At 40.1% G+C, this 25,800-nt stretch overlaps 1 protein-coding gene across 19 annotated transcripts; it reads left to right on the top strand.

Annotated features, from left to right (window-relative positions):
- Positions 1 to 25,800, top strand: Nt5b (5' nucleotidase B). Of its 19 annotated transcripts, none has more exons than XM_089474923.1 (10): positions 1 to 101; positions 360 to 479; positions 1,597 to 2,215; positions 2,712 to 2,791; positions 22,983 to 23,056; positions 23,127 to 23,340; positions 23,408 to 23,554; positions 23,753 to 23,873; positions 24,272 to 25,270; positions 25,336 to 25,800. In XM_089474923.1, exons 3-10 carry the CDS (start codon positions 1,751 to 1,753, stop codon positions 25,471 to 25,473), a joined length of 2,238 nt encoding a protein of 745 aa, XP_089331049.1. In that variant the 5' UTR covers positions 1 to 101; positions 360 to 479; positions 1,597 to 1,750; the 3' UTR covers positions 25,474 to 25,800. The 19 variants fall into 19 exon arrangements, with proteins under 19 accessions (XP_089331049.1, XP_089331057.1, XP_089331061.1 ...); XM_089474931.1 differs by having other exon boundaries at positions 7 to 101; positions 1,890 to 2,215; XM_089474922.1 differs by having other exon boundaries at positions 35 to 168.

Here is a 25,800-nt window from a genome sequence, read left to right as displayed (position 1 = left end):
GGCTACGTTGAGAGAGCGCGTGCGCTGCAAACGTCAAAACTGCAATATAAAATGTAAACGAAGGAAAAATTGTGAAAAGTGAGCGGCAAAACAACAATTAAGTAAAGAAAAATGAGAGAAAACAAAACTTAAATATAATAGAAGCCAAAGCAGAGCGAAAAGAAACAAGTAGGCAGCTAACGCGACCGCATGATAAATTAGAGTCAAATTCAATTTTTCGCCAGACGTCACAGAAAAATTCCCAATTCGCATATTCGTCGCGTCGCGCTAACTGTATATGTACAAAATATACAAATTTAGTATTTCATCTAATTTATGCATATATTTATATCTATATATAATTTTTTTTTTTTCTTAAGACACAACGTGCTGGAGTAATCTTGCGAAACGCGTGTGCAAAAATTTAAGAACAAGCAAATAAAATAAATAATTTCGCGTGCGTTCATAAGTTGATAAAACTCTACAGCTAACTGTATCAGGTATATTATTGGTGTGAGTGTGTGTGAGAGTGATAAAAGAGTTTTCTAGAGTGCAAGCTGTCAAATTGAACAAAATTTGTTTATTCTAATTCTATTTGGCCTAATTAAATGGTGTGAAAAATCGCTGCTAACTGTAAATGGTGACTCATGTGTGCGCTGTTTGTTGTTGCTGTTGCTGTTGTATTTCTTATATGTAGCTGTTGCCGCACACGCAAGTGGCCCATGGCCTATGGAGTCTTATTTTTAGATCCCCGACTAAAACGTATATTACTGTGGTCCCCACTCGCATAGCCGTGATAGATCGATACACTCGACAAATATGTACATGCATACATGCATACATACACACATGCATACGTATGTACATACATATAAGTTAAGAATATTTTTGCTTTGCAATTAATTGGACCAAGCGCGAAAGCTAAAAAAGCGCAGCAGCAGCAGCCGCAGCATCAACAGCAGCAGCACAATCAACAAACATGCATACATACGTAACTAGCTGCATACATACGTACATGTATGTACGCACTTCATCAGTATGTACGTGCGTATGTTTGTATATAACAGTTCATGAAGCTCGCAACTGCAGTCGAATTTTCGTATTATACTTTTAGGCAGCTCAACTGAATTGTTTTTGCTTTCCCTCTACGCTTTTCGTTTTACTTCAAATTCCGTTGTTTTTTTTCTGTTATTTTGAGTTTCGTTTCTGCGCTTTGTTTTTGTTAGCTTCTATTTGAATGCCCTCTTTGCACACCTAATTATGAGCGATGTTTACACAGTGTGTTTGCTGAAAATAAACTTAACAGCTAAGTGTAGAAATTTAAGTTTTTGTTTTTATTTTCCTTTCATAATGACAATAGTTTTGTATCTAGTTAGCCTTTTTTCTATTATTAAAAAAAAAACACTACACACAAAATTACACCTGCCACATGATTGGCATTGTGCCATAAAGTATGCAATAAGCTGTTGGGCCTCCAGCTGGTGAACTTGTATGCCGCCAAATGTTGCAAGTTGCGGAGGGTTTAGCCAATTCGATTTTGACTTTGATTTTGATGTTGATTTGACCGTTTGGAAAGCATCTTCTTTTACAAAATTTTAACGTTAACACAACCCACAGACACACACACGCACACATACACACACACACAGGCACGCACACAACCACACACAGGCACGCACACAGGCACACACACGCACACACGTATTTGCACCGTTAGAGTATTGTATTCGTTTGTTTCTTTTTTTGTTTTTTCTACTTGCAACCTTGCTCAATGGCTCGCGTGAACTCGCCGCACATTTTGAAGAACTTATCCAATTGGCAGTTAATTCAAGCAGCCACAATAAAGCCAACAAAGACAACATTAACAGCAACAGCAACAACAATAACAATAACATCAAAAACAATAACAGTTCAAACAGACAAAGCAAACACAAAAACAGTTAGAGCCCAAATTAGCTACTTCGATAGCCTGCTGTATAAACTGAGCGAGATCTGGAGTGGCTCTAAAACTCAACGGCTGAGCAAGAGCAACAATAACAGCAACAGAAAGAGCAACAGCAAGAGCAACAGCAAGAGCAGGACGGCAAGCATAAATAAAAGCGTCTGCCCCTATGCGCGCTTAAGAAAAATGACAACAATGTCGTCACAAGAGGCCGATGCCAGCGTGGTTCTAGCACAGGCGGAGGCTCAGACACACGCTCAGTGCGTGAGAGAGTACTACGACATGCCCTATCAAGTAAGTACAGCAGCGTGAGTGAGTGAGAGCGAGAGCGAGAGAGTGCCAGAGACTGTGACATAGACACACACACACACACACAAGCGAGCGTAAGAAACGGTACACGCTTTATGCAGACATATGCACATCAATCAGCTGCAGCAAAGCTCATTAGCTTGCTGTACCAATTGTGTCAGTCAGACACGCACACACACCCACACATACACATGTACATATATACACCCACACTCATATACACTCACACACATGCAGAAGCATATGATTTGCTCTGCACTGATGTCCTTTTGTGCACCTAATTGCTTTTGCTGCATCGCCTTCTTTTCTCCTTCTTCTTCCACCTCCTTTTCAATCTCTTGTCACATGCAACTAACTTAAGATGTTTGTCAGTCTATCTGTCTCTGTGTGTGTGTGTGTGCGAGTGTGAGTGCCGCAGCTTTGCGGCCCGCAGCAATAGAAACCCCCCTCTCCTATGTCACTGCTTTTGTATCTTTTGCAGAGCGATATGAGCGACTCAGCGCCCAATACGCCCGGCCCCGGTTCGGCCCCCAAAAAGTATTATCGCCAAGCGGCTCATAGGTAAGTGTAAAACGTAATCTATCCAAACACACTAAGAATTGCACCGACTTCCATATGCTCTGCTAAAGTTGAATTTCTGATATTCATCTAATACCTAGAATTAATTTATTCCGAATATATTATGTATACTTGAAGTTACGGGCTAACACTACAAGTTGTACAAATACAAAATATTTATAGATTTTTTTTAATTAGTTTTAATTTATTAATTTTACAAATTAGAGTGTAAGCCCGTTGCCTTCCACCTGACGTCGGGTGACGTCACGCACTCGCTGCTTGGGGTCTGGGATCTAACGATTGTGGGGGTAAACAAACTCAATGCTGCGCCTGACATTGGGAGCGCCTCCTCCTTGGCTCATTAGAGTGACACGAGTAGCTGCCCCAAATTCTTATCATCAGCGTCACTTGTTGTTATTGTCGATTGTCGCTTGTCGATTTTCCTTTGTTGATTGTTGATTGTTGATATTGTTTTTGTTTTTGCTCAGCCCTGTCAGAGCAGGTGACATAGGTCAGACTGTGCACATTGTGAGCCGTCCTATAGAGGCTTTCAGTCTCTTTAATGGACAAGGTCAAAATACATGGAAATTGAATCTATACGATGTTCATTAAATATTCCTATTAAGTTTATTCTAGTATCTATCGAAGTGCGGTGATAGATAATATAGTTAGTGAGATAGATAATATAGTTACTTATTTTTATGATGTGACATAATTCTTCTATAATCTATATTATATCCAAAGAAATATTTATATATATTCGGAATCAGTTTGAATATCTTTGGATTAGTTTCAAAGAACTTTTATAATAGGCAAATTCGATTATTTATTAATTTGATGTGTGTTTTATTGTAAGCTACCTTTTCGTCTTTCAATTTCTCTCAGTGTATTGAAGCAATTTTCTCGCTCAGTAATCGCTGCCCACATTCGTTGCTTTTCTACATATAGTAGAAGTTGATTCTGCTTAGGGCCAATGCCGAATGCACCTTATCGCCTTATCTGAGAGGCGCAGCAACTACAACTGACAGCAAACGGCAGAGAGAAGAGACAACAACGACAACGACAACAACAACAACAGCAATAAATGAGCATGACGTGCACGTACACTTTTTCATGCACTTCCCTATCGACTATATGGATTTTTCTGTGCAGTATGTCGTATTAAAAAGCAACTGAAGAAAATACATATACTGAATTGTTCACATACAAACAATCAATCGAAGAATGTTAGAGACATATATGCCCCATATAGAATAGTATAGGGTCTATGGAATACGTTGAGAGTATAGGCTGTTTACTGTTCCCTATATAATATAGGAATTATGTAACCCTATATTACCTTTAAAAATTATCAAGTATGATAGTATGCCATATCTCTATGGACATATATTAGGGTATATATAATAGAGTCTTCATATATTCGCCACGATTTGATTGCTTCTCATATTTGACAACCAGTTTTTTCGACTTTTTTTCATAAACTTTTAAGTGGGCATTCTGAAGTGAGTGTCAACTGCATTTTCCAATTAGACAGCCAGGCATCCAAGACACACACATATGTAGGTATATCTATGTCTATCTGTCTATATATATTTATATGTAGATATATGTACATATATTCAAGTCAACATCTGCGTAATGCAGCTGACATTGACACAGAGCAAACTGTTTTAGTCCCGTCTGTCGTGGTACCCAATTGGAATACCCTACTTTTAGCCTCTTCCATGCCACAGGCACAATTCCGATGTTTCGAGCCGTAAATGTGTTTGTGTGCGTGTGTGTGTGTACTCGACACATATTTGCAGTTGCTGTGCCAATATTTGCCTATTTTTGTTTTCGTTCAATGGATTTGTATTTCGATTTGGATTCTTGTGGATTGCTGCTGCTTGTTTTCTTTCTCATTTTCCTAATCGACCCAATCTTCAAAATTGAAAAGCAATCTTAACCAAGTATAAATAAACAGTTATGCGCCTGAGTTGAGCAAATCAATTGGATCCACTTGATATATTCGTCCACTTATGAAATTCAAATATAAACACCAAATCGGACTGAAGTCGACCAAAATAATTAACAACAGATTCTAAATTTGGCCAGGTTTATCAGGCCAGTTCTTGCTCAGGGGAGGAGAGTGAGTGAGAGAGAGAGAGAGAGAGAGGGAGGGAGAGGGACAGGCGAATAGATAAGTAACTTTACTTGTTATTATATACGAGTAAGCTTAAAAGATTTAAAACATTTTGATATAGGGTCTAAGAGTGCGTAAGTCGACTAAGAGATACCCTGTACACAGCTCGTGTGGTAAATCTGATAGTTTCTTAGCTCTATTTATAAAGAAAAATTATCTTAAATCCAACTTTATCTAGGTTGATATGTATTTGAGACCCTACAACCCAGGTTTAGTTATGTATGTCTTGGTATGCTATATTGATTGATAGTCAATATTGATGTCTATCGATAGTACTAGAAATCGATTATTTCATCTATATCAAATCTAAATCAAAAGGGTCTCTCAGATTGATAGACTTACGTACAAGATAGGTACAACCTACAAACACTTGGCGAAACCCCCCCTATCATACACTTTCAGAGTATACAGGGTATACAAATTATATTCAAATATGATAATAGATATATATAGACTCAAAAATTTCTGTGTCAAATTTTATGGCAATCGTAAATACTATCAAAATATATATACATGCATATATATATTTATATATGGATATATTCCATTGAGATATCTTGTTCATAAAATGTGTGTAAATTGTTAATAAAATCGAGATGCAAAGCGCGTGCCTCATAAATAATAACGTATTTAAATATTGATATTCATATTAAGCTTAAATACAAATACCTGTCTCTGAGTGGGTTTTCGTATGTGTGTGTGTGTGTGTGTGTGTAAGTGCGTGGCCTGACAAACTATGGGGACACCTGAAATATTTATGAATCCAACACAGCAAAAAACACGCTCAGCAAATCATTACTATAATTGGACAGTGCGTGGCAACAGTTTTCGCACTCACGGTGATTGTTAGGCATTTTTGATGTGCTTTGCATAGGCACATTAGCCTAGTACAGTGGCCGCTCGATAGCTGTGAATAATGTTTTGATTTTTAAACTCTCAAGAAAATCGAATCGAAAAGATTTTATTAACTTTTCCTTTTCTAAGGTGGGAAATCCAGAATTGTTATTGTTGGCCAATGCAATAACTAATAAGTGCCAGGGAAATCAAACAATTTATGAGGTATTCGCCAATAGGAATCTCCACTGTACATGTATTTTGTATAAATTGAATGCGTATTTGTTGTGCATTTACTTTTGGCCAGTCATCTGAATATATGACCCCAATACAGCATATCAAAGCCAATTTGTCAGCCAATGGTGTCAAAGCAAATCAAATAATATATTTGCATATCCAGCAACCTGACTAATATGTAAACACGCATTTGTTATAATATTAACAAACGAATTCTTAGTTTGTGCGCTCCATAGATAACAACTACGTGTACAAATATATATGTAAGTAAAGACATACATGCACATACATATGTATGCATATACACGTTTCACTTTGGAAAATAAGAAAAAAATTCCATAGCTCGTTTAGCCAAGTCACAAACCCACGCACTAATCCCCACGCCCAAACACTAAAACCAAGCTCGAATTGAGTTTTGTGTGTGTGTGTGTGTCTATGTGTGCGTGTGCGTGTACGTTGTCTATTGTGCGCGCTATTTATAATTTCTCATTTGCTTTCAAATGAGTCTTCCGACAGGCACTTTAAAATTTCCCTGGGTCCCAGCTATTTTCGAGCGTATTCGTCTCTCTATTCGCTTCATGGCGTGAAGATAAAAAGCAATTGAAAGCAACAAAAACAACAAATACGCACTCACATACAGAGAAGTGCTAATACTCTACTTGATGAAATGCATAAGCAGGCATATTCATTAGCACAAATTCGAATAATCAAAAATTATTCATAAATACAGATGTTACTTAAGGCAAGAGACATAAAAGAGCGTATGTTAATACACGATTATCTATTCGCAACCATGACGCTGAGCGATGATATAGCTGAAATGCGGACGGCAAGAAGCGCGCCATTCGAAATAAAAGACAAAAAACTTTATGTTTATTGCATAAAAGGCATGAAAACAACAACGACTCAAATCGTTAAGGGGAACAACAACAAAAAGGCGAGGAACGACAACAACAGCAACAACAGCAAGAGCGACAGCAGCAAATACAAGTACACAGCTGTGCTATGTGCGCTTACTCTTTGACACGCAAATGTGTGGAGAGCTTTCGATGCCGTTGTGAGAGAGAGCATGCGCGCGTCGCTCAGCTGCCTTCGTTCTCTTTTGCTTATTTGCCTTCTTCTTCTTCTCCTTCTTCTAGTTGTTGTTAGTGCTGGCGCTGCTGTTGCTGCTGCTGCTGCTACTACTACTACAGCTACTAGTGCTGCTTCCTTCCCATTTCTACTACGTTGCATTCGCTCAGCGTCGCCGTCGACGCCGTCGTCAGTTGAAATTCGAACGTTGACCGAAATTGTTGCTCTCGTCATAAACTTCTCTCGCAAAAGGCAAAACAAATATTCAAACAAGCCCAATTTTTTATGCATTTTGTTTTAATTTAACTTTTTTTTTCGTGTACCGCACTGTGTGTGTTCCAGTTGTTTATCTGATAAGCATTAATTGTTAACATCAATAGAAAACAAAAATATACGGAAAATAATAAGAAAAACAAAACAAAAACAAAACAAAAGCGGAACGCCAAGCAATAACAACAATAATAATAATAATAAGCACATCCCACGTACAATATCATTCCACTTACACGCGCAGTTGCTGTTGCTGCTGCTGCTGCTGCTGCGCCGTCTGCGCATAGTTTCGTGACGTTTCCACCAGCCATCTGATAAGGCGCTACATATTTCATATTTCGCACGCACTCACTCCACCTCTCTCTCTCTCTCTCCCACTCTCACTGTTTCGCTCACTCTGTCATTCTTCATCCTCCTTGTCGCTCTCTCATACGGCATCTCCCGCTCATCCGCTCTCTCGCGCTCTCGCTTTGGAGAAGTGTTTCGGCGCGCTGTGCTATTTGAGTGCTCTGCAATCGTCACATCGCTTATCGGCAGCGACGCGTCGTCGCAGTTATACTGGCATTGCTCTTTGGCACCTTTGGCTAACCAGTCACAGTAGCAACAGCCGGCGCAGTAGAGATTTTACGAAAATGCCGCTAAAACATCAATCACAACAACAAAAACAACAACAGCTGCAAATGCAACAATCACATTCCACTAGCAACAACAACAACAGCAATTCCGAATCACGCGAACGAACACAAACGATTGGTGAAACGGACATGGATCAATCTGTGCTAAATGGCCTGCACTTGAATGCGGACATCTATTATCATGGCCATAAGCGTGAGCAGGGACACAGGTGAGAACAACAACAACAACAACCACAACAGCGGCAACAGCAACAATGACAACAACAACAGCAATAAGAACAGTTCAAGCTAAAGCTGAGTCAACACCTGAGTCAACAGTCATCGTTCAGTTTCGTCAAGTTTTCGTCGAATTTCATCAAGATAGCATCAATTTTGCAATATGCAATAAGCTTTTTGTCTTTATCCCAATAATAATCGGCACATCTTTGTTGCTCATTATGTGTGCGACAGAGATAGCAACAGCTGCAGTGACATCTACAAATTGCTCGACATTTATCACTCTATGCACCTAGGTACAGAGCTATATCTGTCTTAATGGGCTTATTGAGCATATGCAATTGTGCTTCCTGTTCACGGTTTATTCATCATTTATAATTGATTTGTTGATCTTACCGAGATCTTTTTAGGATATAAATAAAAGCTATATATATACTCGTATAGCCCCCCAGGTCTGTGGCGATGTCTGCGACTGTTTTGAATTTGTGAAATTTATCTTGAACATATTTTTGTTTTCGATTTTGACAGCCAAGCAAATGCTAAGAACTCAAATTTGTTTCTGATCTACACTTTTTAATGAAATCTTATGAAAAAAAAAAAAAAAAAAAAACTAAAGAAAAGAATACAATTATAGAGAAAAAAAAAAAAAAGAAAACAGTTGCCATGTTTAGCTTAAACTAAGCACAAAATGATTTATGAGCATTGGGCTTATTTACGTTTTAGCTGATAAAACTTGCATAAACCTTGTTTTTATGTGCTGCAAAATCAGCAGCTCTCTCAGTTCTCTGCACTTAGGACCAGTGCTGTTAAACTTTAAGTAATATTTATAAACACATGTGAAGTTATTGCCTAGTTTACATGGTATTAGTCGATCAGTGTTGTTAAACGTACAATGATATTCCCCTTCTCCTCATGCACTCAATAAGTTCACGTCTTGCACGGTCTCAGTCTTGTCTCATGCCAGTGTTGGTAAACGCTTCACGCTTTGGCTTGGCTCTAATCAAGTACGTAATTCGTGCAGCGTACTTAATTTACAAAATATGACATATGCGCTTATCTTAACGCGGGTTATCAAGCCGCTTCATGTCAAACTTTGCACGATTAACAGCGGATTGCGTTATCTAATCAATCTGTCAATAAATCATGCCATCAATGGGAACTACCGAAATATCCGCAAACATAAACTAATTTCGTTTCGCTTCGGATCTCTTGAAGTTGCAGATTTCCCAAGTTCACAGTTGACATCCGCATTCGCAGCTGCAATTTGCATTTCCACTCTCACTTTCCCCCACCCACCCAGGTGCAAAGTTGTTGCATATCTTAGGGGCGCATGATGTGCGCCACAATTTATCAACTGGGGCTGGGACTGGGGCTGGGGTCTGAGTGGAAGTGGGTTAAGTTGTTGACGTGCCCTTGGCCATGCGTGTGCCTCTCTCTCTCACTCTCTCTCGCTCTCGCTCTTGGCTCTTCCTTTCCCTTTCTCTCTGTTAATTATTAGCACTGGCTGGCAGCGTGCCTAATTGATGTCGTCGCTTTAGTTCTGCCGGCAGCACCGGGCGTATGCGCAATTTCGATAATTTTCTAGCTTATTTTGCAAGCTCAGAATTTTTGCCAATTAATATTAATTTCTGCGCACATGTGGTCACAATAATCTGTGCTGCTGCTAATCAATGCTGATTAGGCTGGGGGCCACGCCTCTCTCTCTCTTTCTCTTTCTCTCTCTCTCACACAGCCTGTTAACCCTTGCCAGTGGAATGGCCCGCGTCGTAAATCAGCTAAATTGACATTTATGTAATTTTCGTTTATGTTTTGCCTGTCGATTTGCATTTCATACTCTAGCGAATAACTTTGTCGAAATACTCTTTCTCTGTCTCTCTCTTTCTCTCCCTCTCTCGCGCACTGCTGCCGCCCCCTTACCTTTTGGCTTGCACGTGCATCCCGGCTGGGGCGCCATTTTATCGTCAAGCTGAGCTGCCAGACGTGACCGTGCACCTGTTTTGCATGCAGCTCAATTGCAAACAATGGCTCGCCTGAATTGTCTTAAATCAAAAGGCTTTGTGCAGCCCAGGCCCCCAGCCACCACCCCCCCATCGCCCAGGCGGTGGTCCAGCTCCTCTCGATCCCCTTAGCCAGTCTTAGCCGCAGCTACAAATTCGTTGCCTGGTTTGGGCTCACGTAGTTGCACGTTTGCAACTTTTTGCGCTGCCGGAAACGGAAGAGTCGCGCCACAGCAGCGCCAACAACTGCAGCTGCAGCACCCACAGCACCCGCAGCACCCGTTGCAGCAGCAGCAACAGCAGCAAAAGTTTAATGTAATTTGCATTTCATTGATATTCGACCGGAAAATGTGTGTTTTTTCTTTTCTTTTATTAGTCTCTTATTATATTTATTAAAAATAATATTTTTTGCTTTTACATCCATTTTTGTTTGCCAGCAAATTAATGGCTTTAACATTGTAATTGGCATAGTTTGGGTTTCTGAATATTGTAATTATTATTACCGCTGCGCATACGGAATTTAATTTATGCCTCGGGCCAAGGACAGCGACAGGATCTACGGCTTATTGAGAATCTCTATAAATTTTAAATAACAATAAATTTCATAGTTTTTATTCAATAACCTGAAGAAATGGCTGTTGAAATTAGTGAAATCCAACAGTTAAATTTCTATATATATGTAATCAAATAAGATACATTTATAACTAGTAATGCTACAGTCACGGTCCAAAAACAATTGAATGTTCTATGGTATTTCAGTATGATTCAGTATGGACTTTTCCACTTTGGGAGCTTGAAAGATATAGTCTAATATGATTTACCACGCCCCTAGCAGTTTAGTTTAGCTTCAAGGCTTTAGAAGATATAGATTATTGCGGCTCCTAACGCTCTCTATTTGTATAGATTCCATTCATCTTATTGTACATTGACAGTAAGGCGAAGATTTACTATATAGTATAACAACTAGATGGCTTCAAACCTTATTTCAATTTTCGATAAATAAAATCTAAACTTTTCGTCATAAATATTTCCACATTAAATGCCATGAAAAAAGCAGTGGATAGCATGAATAATGGAATTCTCACACACTTAGCTAGAAATTAACAATCATCATTTAGTCGATCTGACAGTGGTAAAAAGTCCTCCGTAGCCACAGCTTAGCTACCGCCGGACACTTTGTCATGTTGACCAATCATCAAAAGGAAAACGAAGCAAAAAAATAAAAATGAACGTGAAGCGCGCAGGAAATGACAAATTGCCGGAAAGATTGACAGCTCTGTCACACTTGGCTCTCGGGCGGGCATTAAAAGTCGTCAACGCGTTTACGTGCCAGCTATGCAATGCTAGCTGCATTCGAATGCGTCCGGATTGCCAGAACTAAGTGCTGAATGCAGATACGCGAATGTACGTGTTGCCCTCCGAGACCGTGACATTAATTAAATATTTCCAGGATTGTCTGCAACTGAACTCCTGCTCACTCTCTCTCTCTCTCTCTCTCTCTCGGCAGGTTAGAGAACTTTAATCTAAGGATGTATTAGGGATAGGCAGACGGGCTCAAACACTCTCTCTTTCTCTCTCTCTCATTGTCTCTCTCTCCATATTTCTCTTCCCTTGAATTTCTTATCAATTTTATCGAGGCAAGCAAATTTCAGAACTTAAATTTATTTAAGGATTCATATATTATGGACAGAGAGACCTTTCACTCACTTTGTAGCTAAAGATAAAAGTTTCACGTACGGACCTTTCACTCTTTACATACTATATTGAAATATTCTTAGAAAAATCCTATTAGGTTAAGGACTTTCTGTGAAAGCCTGTCGAGTGAAGTTGTGTTATGGAGATTGATTGGAGCTAACTGACTGACTGACTGACCTCTCACAGACAAATCTCTCATTCTCTTAATAGCTAAAACTAAATGTATTCTGAATATAAACACAAACCTCACACTCACGCAATGTCGAACTAATGCGAAAACTCTTAGATGTTCCACGCCTGCAAGTAGTAAAGGCGGACAGACCTTTTAGGCTCTTTATAGCCAAAGAAGTTTTCATTTGCGCTCTTAATAGTTGAAGAAGTTTCCTTCTAGACACGAATGGAACACCAAATAAATAATAATAGTAATCTAGTCTAGTCTTTTAAATCTTTATATGCTATAATGACATTGCCTATATATGATAAAAAAAAAATCTCTTTATGATAAAAATAATCTTGGTAGCTGTTCTATCCGATCTATCATAATTATTCATTTTCTGCAAATCGTGACTCAGCTGAGTAATTAATTAATGAAGTCCTTTTATCATTTTGTTAATATTCAGTAAGTGCTATAATATTTTCATCTCATGTATATGTCAATCAATAATTGCCTTGATCTCTGGAGTCATTAGGATCTTATAGATTTCAATTGTTGTTATTTACTAATTAAGTTCTCTATAATATTTATTATCTAATGAATTTACACAATCTTGCCCAAATTACACTTGGATTGTGCATTGATCAAGTAATTAGTGCATAAATCTGTTGAAATTTGTATATGCACTTAATTAGTTTAGATTCCAGTTTCCAGCAATTTGATTTCTTTATCAATTGGGCACTTCCGTAGTGCGCTTCTTGGATGAGACATAGCTGCTCCACTTGAGTCCATTTCTCACGCCCCCCTTTTGATTGAGTTAGATTGAAGCAGTGCGAAAAAAAAAAAATGGAAAATAGAAAACGACAACAATGACAAACAATTTAATTTACCTTTATTTATTTATTTGATCAATGACAATTATGCCGCTCACTTGTTAGCCTTTGTCCCAGTCTGGCTGGTCCGCAGCAGCAGCAGCATCACCAGCATTGAGCATAGCAAGAACATTGGGCTGCCCTTGGAGAGCAGACCACAGCAGGGGTTGCTCTGCCGCATTGGTGAGGGGTGCCCAGTGGCCCTTGCTGTCTAATTAACCCCGCCATTCACATGCTAAGCCGCCTTCAATCAATTGAACGGAAAAAAGGCCCGGACTAAAGCGGCATATACCGCGCAGATGTGACCCCAGCCCCCCAGTTCCCCTGCTCAGCCGTTCAAACTACGTGGAGGCCCCTCGCAGCCGATTAACCCGCTGAACGCCTCGATGCCGTGCTCTGGCCCAAGGCCACACGCAATGGGCCGCTGCTTGAAAATTGAAAGTGCGAACTTGAAGAGCGCTTCAGCAGGGGTATATACGACTAGACGAAAGACAGGGTGTGCCAAAAGTTTCTACGGCTTGTAAAAGTAGAGGCAAATGTAGCAAGAGCTTACTTCCTGTAGAAAATTGAAATTATTCCAAGTATCTCCAGAGTATCTCTTAGTCGCGCTTAGACTCTCTTTGCTGTAGTTGTGTATGTGTGTGTGTGTGTGTGTTTTTTTTTTTTTTTTTTTTGTCCATGTTTGTTTGCATTCATCAAGTTTAGTGGACACACGCACCACCAAACGCTGGACGAGCTGCGACGACCCACGCAGCTAGACTAACTATTATGATCTCTGGGCAGGGGCAGTGGGGCATCAGCGAGAGGTGTGAGGCGGGAGGCGGTAGACGGGAGACGGGCGGTAGGCAAAACAAGTTCTAGATAGACCATAGAACAGGTCGTTTCATTCTTTTTTCCCTAATGGCCTCAGTTTGATTTCGCTCGAAGTGCAGCTTGGACAACGGAGCCGAACGCGAATTGTGTTTCATACAAAAGGACTCAGCCTCCTTGTCAGCGCGCCACTTTTGTATCCTTGTTCGTTTGTGCATGTGTGCGTGCGTGCGTGTGTGTGTGCCTAATTGCATAGTGCTGCTGTTGCGTGTTGTTGTAGTTGTATTGCGCTTTTAATTCCTCAACAAGCCAAAAATCAACCTTAGCTAGGTAGAGCTCGAAACTTGAATGCTCTGTGGACACAAATAATTGAATCCGTCCAGCAATTTTGTCTATTTCTCCCTTAACCCTGGGCATGAAACATAGGCATAACTAAGGGAAATATGCGAAAATCGTTGCAGTTATAGTTAATATATTATACGATCTTTGTATAATATGCATAATCGAGCCATAGTCAGAGTTGTTGTTGGACCTAAAACATATTTCTCTGACTCTTGGCCTATTTATTGAACCATATTTTCGGTGTCGATTATCTACTACTCTTTTTCTTATGTTTGCTTACTCATTTATCTCTGTTCTCTATGTCTGTTTCTTTCTTACTTATATATGTACATATATTCAAACGGCTATTGAAACAATAGCTAACTATTGACTCAATCTGTCAGCTATATTCGTTTCTACTCCTTACTAATTTCAGTTCTATTGAGATTTCCCTGTCAGTCTACCTCTCTCTCTCTCTCTCTCTCTCTCTCTCTCTCTCTCTCTCTCTCTCTCTCTCTTTTACTGTCTCCCCATCTCTTATTGTGAATTCATATTTATTCACTATGTCTATTTATATGATTATATTTTTATAACTAGGTATTTTCAGTTTATATCTCAATATCTACATGTAAAGATATCTCTCCTCTCTCAATAATTTAACTTACTCAAAATCCCATTATGTCTTCATTTACTCTATTGATGTCTGTCTCTCACTATCGGTGTCTCTCTCTCGACTTCTCCCCTTTGTCTTCTGAGGAGAGATACTCGCTCTCTTTTCGATACAATATGCCTCTCTTTCTCTTTCTCAGTCTATCTGAAGTATTCAAGCGGTAACTATTCAGAATATAACCATTTGGAATCCATCTCTCTCTTTCTCTCTCATTCTCATTCTCACTCTCTTTCTCTCTCTATCTATCTCTCTCTCTCTTCTTCACTTTTTCTCTCTATCTCCCTGTGTACCTCTCCCTCTCTCTTCCCTCTCTCCCAAGCACTTTTCTCAGCTTCGTTCCATTTGCCAATGATTCACACTCACATTCAGTTGTTATTCAATTCTGTTGACTAGTGTAAATGCTCTTCCTGCTACACTTATTGTCACTTGGCTACACGTGTGACTGAGTGTGTATGTGTGCGTGCGTGTGCGTGTGCGTGTGTGTGAGCTATTGCCTATGTGTGCGTCTGTGTGATGTTTGTTAGGCTATTCGGTTTTGTGGTTATGCTTATTAAGTCAATTATCGCCCAATTGTGCCAGATCGGTTGCGCATGTTGCGGCCAGCAAGAGGTCTCAAGCTCAAGGTCTCTGCTGCTCCTGCTGCTGCTGCTGCTACTCCTGCTACCGCTCCTGCTCCTGCTGCTTTTTGCGCACTGGGCTTTGCCTCGTGTTGCCATGCTAGTTATTCGAAACGTTTCGAAACGTTGGTGTTTGTTTGTAATTTGGATTTTAATTGGAAGCACATTGAGCAAAAAGACCGGAACATCACAACTGTCGGCTCCCATGCGGTATATCTAGTTTGACCTTGGCAAAGAATTCAATTTATCCCAGCCTGGGGCTCTCAATGCCATTTCGCTTGGTTCCTGCCAGATTTTTGCGGCTAACTGAAAGTGGAGCTGGCTCACCTTGAGCGCACCCACACAACAGCAATATGCAGAGCGATTCAATGGCAACTAGATTAAGCATTGGGATGGACAAAATGTTGGGAAAACCATTTGCAGGATAGCTGCAGAAGACAGCTAATTAATGCAGTACGAATATACATACATATGTTATGCGCCTCGAAGATCTGCTGCATTGTCAGTTAACAGGTAGTTAAAGTGTTTAGCTGCAGGATAAATGAACTTAATTCGCTTCTCTGACTACTTCTCTGGCCATCGAGCGTTCCATTTGAATGGTCAGTTGACGTTGCTTTGCGCTTGTCCATGCCCAGCTTGGCAGCTTGTGGCCTGAGCCGTGCATATGCAGGTGACAGGCGCACTCGTCCGTAAGACAATGACAGCTCGATTGCCGTGCGGCTTCCACGTGGCTCCCACAACAAGAGCAACAACAGCGACAACTGCAGGGCAGCTTTGACCAACCGAATTGTCAGCTGCATTTGATGGCAACGCAACAAAGCGAGACAGAAGAATGTAATTCTGTAATATAATTCAATTGTGAGCAGCAAAGGGCCATATATGAGGCTGACATTGGCCCTTTACGTAACCACGTCGAGCAGCAAACTCGACAGACCCAACACAGCTCATAAAATCTGCTTTAATTTGCTTTACTTTAGAGCTGAGATTAAGTCAAGTTTCTGTCACTTCACTTGGGGATTAGTCAAGAGCTTTTACAGTGCTTTGCTTGAACAAGCAGCTTTAAGCTACTCGGAGTTAAGCTTCTCTCGGTTTATCTTGCTGTCTCTCGATGTGAAGCTGATTGATTTTTGCTGACAGGTTGTTAGTTTATCAATCATTAAATCACACACACACACACACACACACACACATTCTCCTCCTCTCTCTCTCTCTCTCTCTCTCGCTGGCATGCACTCAGAAACTTTATCAAATGTGTCCGGCAATTACGCAATTGGCAAATTGAAGAGCCGTCGCCTGTTATGCATCATAAACTGTTATCCTGCTCAGTGTCCGCACATGGCGCATGTAATTGGCAACTGTGGAATCGATTGTCATTATCGTGCTGGATCCGGAACTGAATCAGCTGCAACGCCAACAGCGACAGCGACGGCAGCAGCAGCACGAGCAGCAGCAGGAGGCGGATGTGGCGTAATAAAATTGTCGCCAGTCCGTTTGCAGTTCGTTCGCACGGACGATGGCCATAACAATCACTGCACATCCTTCGCCCTGCTGTCACTCTCTCGCTCGCTCCGTGAATGCCGTTTAGCATGTTGTCTAGCCACCAGCATTGCTGCTGTCTGCCCGTGAATCAATGTCTCAATTGAAGCAGAGCTTAGGACTTCAAACTTTAACTAAATAGTTTTATGAAAGCTTCAACTTTTAAGCGCCTTTCAAATTTAGTTGAAATGAAGGACAAAAGAGGAATATACAGTATATATATATATATATATATATATATATATATATATATATATATATATATATATATATATATATATATATATATATTTACAGCAGTGGTCACAAAAATAAGAGCCAAAGTATTGAATAGTTCTTAAATAATATACTAAAGAGTATTCCCTTTTTAATAGCCACTACTATTTCAATGACTACATTTTGAGAATCTCTCCCAAGTTTTGTAAAGCTCAATGCTTGGCTCAAATTGTTTTCCAAATATTGTGTTTATTCTTGAATTTTCTACTCCAGCATTTGCTTAGAGGTGTTACTATTTTTGTGACCACAGCTGTTTATGTATATATATATTATTAAAGCGCAATACAAGCCCAACAATGCAACACAACAACAACAACAACAACGGCAACGGCAACGACGAGAAGAGCTCAAGTCTAAACTCTTGTAATGCCAATTGCAAAGGAGTTGCAGCAACAATTGCCGCACAGCAGCAGCCACATTCTGTGGCAGCTGTTGCAGCTGTGCCACAAACCGATTTGCACGCAGACTCCTTGTTGTTGTTGCAACTGCCAAATATTAACAGCAACAACAACAACAACACGAGGAGCAACAACCACCAGCAGTCAAGAACAACAACAGCTTTGCACCTTCCACTAAATTCGTAAGTGTAAAGCGCGAAACAAAAGAGAAAAGCTCAAGCAGAAGAAAATCAACACGAAACTTTTACAATTTTGTGCAGCAAGCTGAAGGAATTGAAATATTGAGAGTTGCAATAACATTGCTACACACTCTCTCCTTCTCTCTCCCTCTCTCTCTCTGCTATTTTCCCATTTACAAATGCAAATCATTTCCAACAGTTGCTTTTGCTCTTGAGACAATTTTCGAGCAGAATTTTCCTTTTGTTTTATGAACATTTTGTTGATCAATCGAAGGCGACGACAAGAGAGATGACAATGGCAATGGCAATGATAATGGCAATGGCATTGACAATGGCAATAGCAATAGCAATAGCAAAGGCGCATGCTGCATGCAAATGTCAACAGCCCAATTAAAATGCCAATCTACAACAGCAACAACAACAAGAGCAACAGCAATAACAATGGCAATGACAGTGGCAAATCTTTTGGTTTAAAGAGCAAACATAGACCCCAGCGATGGCGAGATACCCAGCCAGACCTTTGCCAGTGTTGAGTTATTTGTAATCTTTTTGGCACTCAGTCAGTTCCGCACTCTTTTGTGCATTTGTGAGTGCGATTAGCTTTATCAGCGATCGACGGTGTGCATATAGCCATACAGTATATAGTATATATGATTTGCAATTGATTGCGCACTTTCGTGTCGTGCTAGCTTGTTGCCATCATCATTGTTGTCTATTCCTTATACATTGTTGTTATATTACTTTTCATTTCAAAATCAAAGCAACAATGTCAATGCTGATCGATGAGGATCACTTGCACCTAATGCCGAAGATCTGATAAACTTTTTCTATGTGCAATAATATATGTAACTCTCATAATTTTGAATCTTTTCTAATCATAAATATGTATTCATGAAAGATTTCATTGTAAGATAGATAGTAAATTTTTCGCAAATTTTACTTAAAGAGAGAAGCAACGGATTTATGTTCTAGACTTCTATAATTTTGAAAAAATTTCACTTGAAGAGAGAAGCAAATGCAATAAGTATTCTTATCTTGTAACAGTTATCCAATTATCAGTACATATTTATTAAGGGCCAAAGAGTATAAACTGTTTTAATAGTCAACTCGAAGAAAGAAGCAAATGAGATAAGTTTTTCTTATCTTGTTATTTAATTATCAATATAAATTTATTAAAGATGTAACAAGAGAGAGAGAGAGAGAGAGTTAGCTGTTTTGAGAGAGAAGCAAATGAGATAAGTTTTTCTTATTTTGTAACAGTTATTTAATTATCAATATATATTTATTAAAGATCTAACTATCAAAGAGAGCGTTCAGTTTAACGTGAAGAGAGAAACGAGAGATAAGTTTTTATCTTGTAACAGTTTACCAATAAACAATATGTGTTGATCAAAGATCCATACTATAAGAGAGAGTGAAAATTACTTGAAATTCTACATTAAGAGAGAAATATTGTAGGTAATTATTCTTGCGCTAATGATAATCGTAAACACACTTAATGAGCTTAATAGGCAATTCGTTTTGTAATTTATATGTTATTTATTCCGAGAAACAATGTGCTCACGAAAATATTTGTTTATATATAAGTATACCCTACCCTATATACTACTTTATTATTTATATGTATTTTCATGAAACTAATTTAGAGAGTTTTTAGTAAATATATGAGAAGAAAATTAGCTATAATTGAAAATTCTTATTTATATCCTCAGAGATTTTTTCAGCTTCAGAAATGAATTTAAAATCAATTAAGTTTTTCTCGATTGCTGTTGCTTTATACTAAAGTTTTTTGAAGTTAATTTTTGCTGCCATTAATGTGATTCTTCATATTTAATTAGCTTTGATTATCGTCAAAGTGCGCAGCGCAGCTAAAATAAGCGCCACGACTGCTGGCACTGCATTTTGTGATTATTTTTAGAATTTAATTTTGTTTTTCCGCTCGTTTTGTGTTTGTTTTTATTAATTGCCGCTCAAAACGAACGACACAAACAAATAACAAATAAATAAGCAACAGCCGCAAAATGAGCTCGTCAGATTAGTGAGAAATCATTTGCGATCTCTTATGTGATTTGGCTATTTATAGAGAGACTGCAGACGGCAGGAGACGGCAGCAGGCAGCAGGAGGCGAACTGCAGATTACCATTTGAATCGATGCCATCGATAATAATTGCTTTTCTGGGTTAACACTTAATTGATTTTTAGCGAACGCCTAACTTGTTTCCCTTTGCCCGAATTGGCAACGTTTGCTGGCTGTTTGAAATAATTACAGTTTGTTGGCCATAGTTTAAGATGCTTTTCATCTCTGGTATTTGTTGACTCTCCCTCTCTCCCTCTCTCTCTCTCTGGGTGCCTGTCTCTCTCTTTTACTGCCTCTGTGTCAGATTTATGCACTTTGTTCGAATTTGGGTTAAACAACAAGCAACAACAACACCAACAACAACGAGCAGCTGGATTCTGCGGCAAGGATGCAACTTTTCGCTTATTTGGCAAATTTTCAAGTGAAGCAAATTGCAAAAGCGACAACAAAATAAATAAACGCACACACACACACATACACGTTGTTGACAATATATCTGACAAACAACAACAAGAAAAATGTGTCACAAAATGTTCTTGACTAAGCAAAAGTCTCAATATGCTCAATGGGCTCAACCCACATTAAAGCTATCTGATATCATTTGACTTAGCTGAAAGCAGTTGGGATTTTATACGATATTATTCATATACGTCCCATTGGAGCTGTGCTATATTTCCACGTACTCCCGATGTCGTTTCGTCTCTTACATGTCCCAAAGTCCTGTCATTTCTCTGTCTCTTTCTTTGCAAGCTCTCGATTTCTGGTCGCATTCTTTTCGTTTATCGAAATATGAGTGAGCCTATGCCAAGTACATATGTTGTCCTCTCACTCTCACGCAGCATTATCCATGTTCAGCACCAGCTATAGATGTCTCTCTCTCCCAAACTCTTTCACTCTCTCTTTCTCTCTCTCTCTCTCTCTCTCTCTGACTATAATACATTCTTAGTATAAGCTATCCGTCTCTTTCTAATATATTGCCATTTTATACTTTGCGAGCATTTAATTTGTTTAATGAAAGTATATAAAGTTTTTTTTTTTTTTATTTAAACCAACATTATGAATGCCATATACCCATTTTCTATTCAAGTTGAAGATTTAGTAGAGGCAGTAAAGAAGAAAAAAGGGACCTAAGAACACTTTTGGTGCTTTAATCAAATTTGTTGTTGGCAATTTAAAAGATTTTGCTACTTGCCAAAAAAAATCGACGCTTTCGCTTGCCTTTTCCAAAAAAAAATTGAATGGCAAGCGAAGCGCTACCAATGCTGCTGTTGCTAATGAGTTTTGCCGCAATTGGGGGCGTAACGCTAATGGGCGTGGTTATCACAGAAACACACACAGCCAGGATAGACAGACAGAGCGGGCGTGGGATAGAGGGACACGCAGAGAGAGAGAGAGAGAGAGAGAACTGTTGGTGAGCAGGCGAAAGGGGCGTGTTAACGCCCACAACAAGTTTTTTACACTAATTGCTGACCGCAGAGAGGCCTGCGGCCAACGTGAACCACATCCAAGTTCCGTTGTTAAGAACAATTGCATTTGGACGTTGTTTTGCTTTGAATGGCGTTTAAGCCAAATGTGTGGTCGTTATATGTTGTATTGAATTTGCCTGAGTTCACAATTGCTCAATTGCATTTTGCCTTTTGCGCAGTGCAATTGCCGTGAAGCGGCTTGATAACCCCGGCGAACAGTTCGTTTGGAGTCAGCCAAAAGGGGGGAGCCGTGTCGATGCAACTGCAAAGTCAGCGATAAGCCAACTTGCATCACACCATTTGTGACGTCAGCGACGATCACAAATATTTGTGAACAACACAATTAACTGATTGAACATCTAAGTGCTCGAGCTGAAGCAGAAACAATATTGCAAAGTTTCCTTTATTATGCAATTCTATTAGGTGTTGGTCTATAAATGTTGGAGTATATATAATATATAATATCACATCACAAATTGATTTCAGTAGTCTTAATACGTACATATACATACATAAACAATGCTACGTAATGCTGAAATCTAGCTAAGATTAGTAGAGTTCTTAACATCAAACTTCAACTCATATTTTGTGTGAATTTGAATTTCTTTTTATACCCTGAACCCATTGGAAATGGGAAATCAGGGTATAATGGTTTTGTTAAAAGTATGTAACAGGCAGAAGGAGGCGTGGCAGACCCCACAAAGTATATATATTCTTGATCAGGGCAACGAGCTGAGTCGATTGGGCTCTGCCCGTCTGTCTGTCTGTCCGTCCGTATGTATGAACACGTCGATCTCAGAAGATATAAAAGCTAGAGACTTGAAATTTGTTTTCCTAGGTCCATGTATAGCACGCGCATGTCGAGTTTTGCTTTAAATATCGATAACTTGCCCTGGTTTTTTGTTGTAGATTAAAAACATTATCGAAAACCAGTAATAAATTTATGTCTCCTACATCTTTAATGTTAGAGCTTCTAAATTTGAAATGTAGACTTATATGCATTTATATAGTTCCGCTCTTTTGTTGTAATTTATCCCCCACCCATATCCACCTCTCACCCCCACCTTTGTAAAAGGCGTATTTCAAACTTGTGCTTTGACATATACACGCACATTAATGGTATATTAACGATCTGAAAGTTTCATGAACATAGTTCATCAAAAAGACAAGTTATTAAGCAATTAAATTTCCATAGTGAAATATCAATTCTTCGAAGGGTTAAGGAGATTTCGTAGTCGGGCAGTCTCGACTAGTTTTTTGACTTGTTTTTTTACATCAAGTGGAATAAATGATCAGAGATGATGTACACATTGAATTAGTTGTTATTTATAAATGGGATTATTATTTAAAGTATTTAAAAATATACATATATATTTTTTAAAAGGAATCTTTAAAGGCAAACGATTGAATAGCAGTAAAATATAAATCTTTGTCTCATTTTGCTCCCAGATCTAATTTTACGCCTGGCGCCTGAAGTTAGGCAATATTTATTTTGCTATGCAAAAAATCAAAAGTTGAATACTAAAGCACAATTTTAGTTACTTGATAATTTTATAATTATTCCATTGACTAAGAGTCTCTGTCGCATTAAGCTCCAAGTTTTAGCTAAAAATAAATATTTAATACATTTTAAAATGTTAACAACCAATCCTAAGATCTTTCGAAATCTTCACTCTTTCAGAGTCTTTGTGAACCGATCGCTGCATTTGGAGAACATTAAGTTCTATGGCTTCGACATGGATTACACCTTGGCAGGTGAGTACACCGAATCGAGTAGAAATAAATAAGATCGCTTATTATATATCTATGAATCTTCTTTATTTAGAGTACAAATCGCCGCAATATGAGCAGCTGGGCTTCAATTTGGTCAAGGAGCGACTCGTCTCGATGGGCTATCCGAAGGAGATATTGCAGTTCGAGTACGATCCAACATTTCCAGTGCGTGGCCTGTGGTTCGATACGCTTTACGGCAATCTGCTGAAGGTCGATGCCTATGGCAACATTCTGGTCTGTGTGCATGGCTTTGAGTTCATCAAGCAGTAGGTTTCACTGTTGAATAGTAAGAACTTTAGTACATTTAACTAACAATGTATTCCCCTTTGGCAGCCATCAGGTGTACGAGCTGTATCCCAACAAGTTCCTCAAGCTGGACGAGTCTAGGGTCTACGTGTTGAACACTCTATTCAATTTGCCCGAAACCTATTTGCTGGCCTGTCTGGTCGATTTCTTTACCAACAGCAAAGATTTTGTTCGGTGAGTTTTGCATAAATGTTATGTTCGACGCACGTTTCCCAACTGCTGCGATCTCCCTGGATGCGCCTTTATCTCTCTCTCCCCCTCCACACTAACACACACTGTCTCGTTCCCTCTCTTCCTCTCTCTTTCTCTCTTTGTCTGTCACTGTCTTACTCGCTCACTATCTCTCTCTATGTCTATTCGTATACCCAACAGCGTTGAACGCGGAATCAAAGCTGGTGATTTTCTATTTACGTATAAGTCGATTTTCCAGGACGTGCGACGCGCCGTCGACTGGGTGCATTCCGATGGCGATCTGAAGCGTCGTACCACACAGGTGAGTTCCAGCATTCGTTTATCAACTCTACTAAAATTGACCATTATCAGACACGAAGATCTCTGTACTCTAGTTCTCTTAATTGAAGTTAGTAATCAAACTGAAATGAGATTGTAGGTTTTTCCATCGATACTAACAGTTGGCCATACTCTATGTTGATCCTTGGCAGAAGCAATCCAATATGTTTCAGAATTAAATTTTTATATAGAATTAGTCTAGAGCGATCTCTCTCTCAATGGGTTTCCTAACCGCTACTCCTCATTAGAGTCTATTGAATTGTTTACGAATTTCGATGCAATGAATGTTTCTCTACATTGATTCAGTCGTCTATCTGTAAACCTTTAAGCTGTTTCCTTCCACTATCTGCCAATTGATTTTCACATCTCGCCTTTCCGCAGAACATGGCCTACTATGTGAAGAAGGACAAGCGTCTGCCGACGGTTCTGTGCCGCATTCGGGAGTCGGGCGCGAAGCTGTTCATGCTGACCAACAGCGACTACACGTACACCAATGAGATCATGACCTATTTGTTCGACTTTCCGCACGGCGCCAATGCCGATGAGCCGCATCGGGACTGGAAGAGCTATTTCGATGTAATTGTGGTGGATGCGCGCAAGCCGTTGTTCTTCGACGAGGGCACGGTGCTGCGGCAGGTGGATACGGAGACGGGCGACCTGAAGATTGGCACGCATATTGGGCCGCTGCAGCCGGGGCAGGTGTACTCGGGCGGGTCGTGCGAGCTCTTCACCAAGTTCATCAATGCCAAGGGCAAGGACGTGCTGTATGTGGGCGATCACATCTTTGGCGACATACTCAAGTCGAAGAAGATACGCGGCTGGCGCACGTTCCTCATTGTGCCGGAGCTGGTGCGGGAGCTGAACGTGTGGACGGAGGAGTGCCAGCTGTTTGCGGAGCTACAGAATCTGGACATCAAGCTGGGCGAGCTGTATCGCGACCTGGACTCGAGTGCCAAGGTGAAGCCGGACATATCGCAGCTGCGCACCTGCATCCGGGATGTCACACACAAAATGGACATGTCCTACGGCATGATGGGCTCGCTATTCCGCTCTGGCTCACGCCAGACCTTCTTCTCCAGCCAGGTGGTCCGATACGCCGACGTCTATGCCGCAACGCTGCTCAATCTCATCTACTATCCATTCTCCTACATGTTCCGCGCCCCGGCCATGCTGCTGCCCCACGAGTCGACGGTGGCCCACGATCAGGCCCACCAGCCGCCACCACCGCTACCGCCCGCCTCCTCGGTGGCCGCACTGGTCGGTGCCAGCAGCAGCGTCGTCGCATCCAAGCTCAACTCGGCGCTGCGCAATGACGAGGTCATCGCTGGCAGCAATGCGCCGGCGAAGGAGGGCAACAGCGGCAAGGACTTGCATCGCGCGGTAAGCTCTTGAGAATCGAGACTGCTTTGAGTGAGCCCTTGGCTAATCATCTTGTCCATTTGCAGAGCTCCATTGTGCACACGCGCCCATCGACGCCCACTGTGGTGACTCACACACACGATGAGGACTACTCGGAGGAGGAGGAGTCGGCCAGCGGTGCAGAGTCCTCGGCGGAGCAGCAGAAGCGCGAGGTCTCCGACTAAATGAATTATCAATCTGTCGCTCACTCCCCCATGTGCGGAGATCAACGAATTTGCAAATCCTATTTCTGTGGTCAATTTGGCAGATCTACTCCGTATACCTAAGCGAAGGTTGCAGTCTCCTTCTACCCCCCATTGCAACTAGTGAGAAACAAGCGATTTTTTTTTCGATTTTACATATACAGTTATAAAGTCTATAAAATATATATAATATATATACACTAGCTGGTTGGTTCCATTTGCCCAAAAAATATAGAAAATGTATTTTGTAACAAAAACAAAAAAAAACAAAAAACAAAAAAAAAATAGAGTGAAAATCAAACGGGTTAA

This window comes from Drosophila arizonae, chromosome X (assembly GCF_054131065.1).
Source record: "Drosophila arizonae isolate 15081-1271.41 chromosome X, UAZ_ARI_1.0, whole genome shotgun sequence".
NCBI lineage: Eukaryota > Metazoa > Arthropoda > Insecta > Diptera > Drosophilidae > Drosophila > Drosophila arizonae.
This window is presented reverse-complemented; position numbering and strand designations above follow the sequence as displayed.

Bases quoted from the DNA above. Each gene is read 5' to 3' on its own strand.
- Nt5b (XM_089474923.1), top strand. From the start codon at position 1,751: ATGGCTCGCGTGAACTCGCCGCACATTTTGAAGAACTTATCCAATTGG. The intron at 2,216-2,711 runs GTAAGTACAGCA...TATCTTTTGCAG, and splicing joins ACTACGACATGCCCTATCAA to AGCGATATGAGCGACTCAGC. The intron at 23,341-23,407 runs GTAGGTTTCACT...CCCCTTTGGCAG, and splicing joins GGCTTTGAGTTCATCAAGCA to CCATCAGGTGTACGAGCTGT.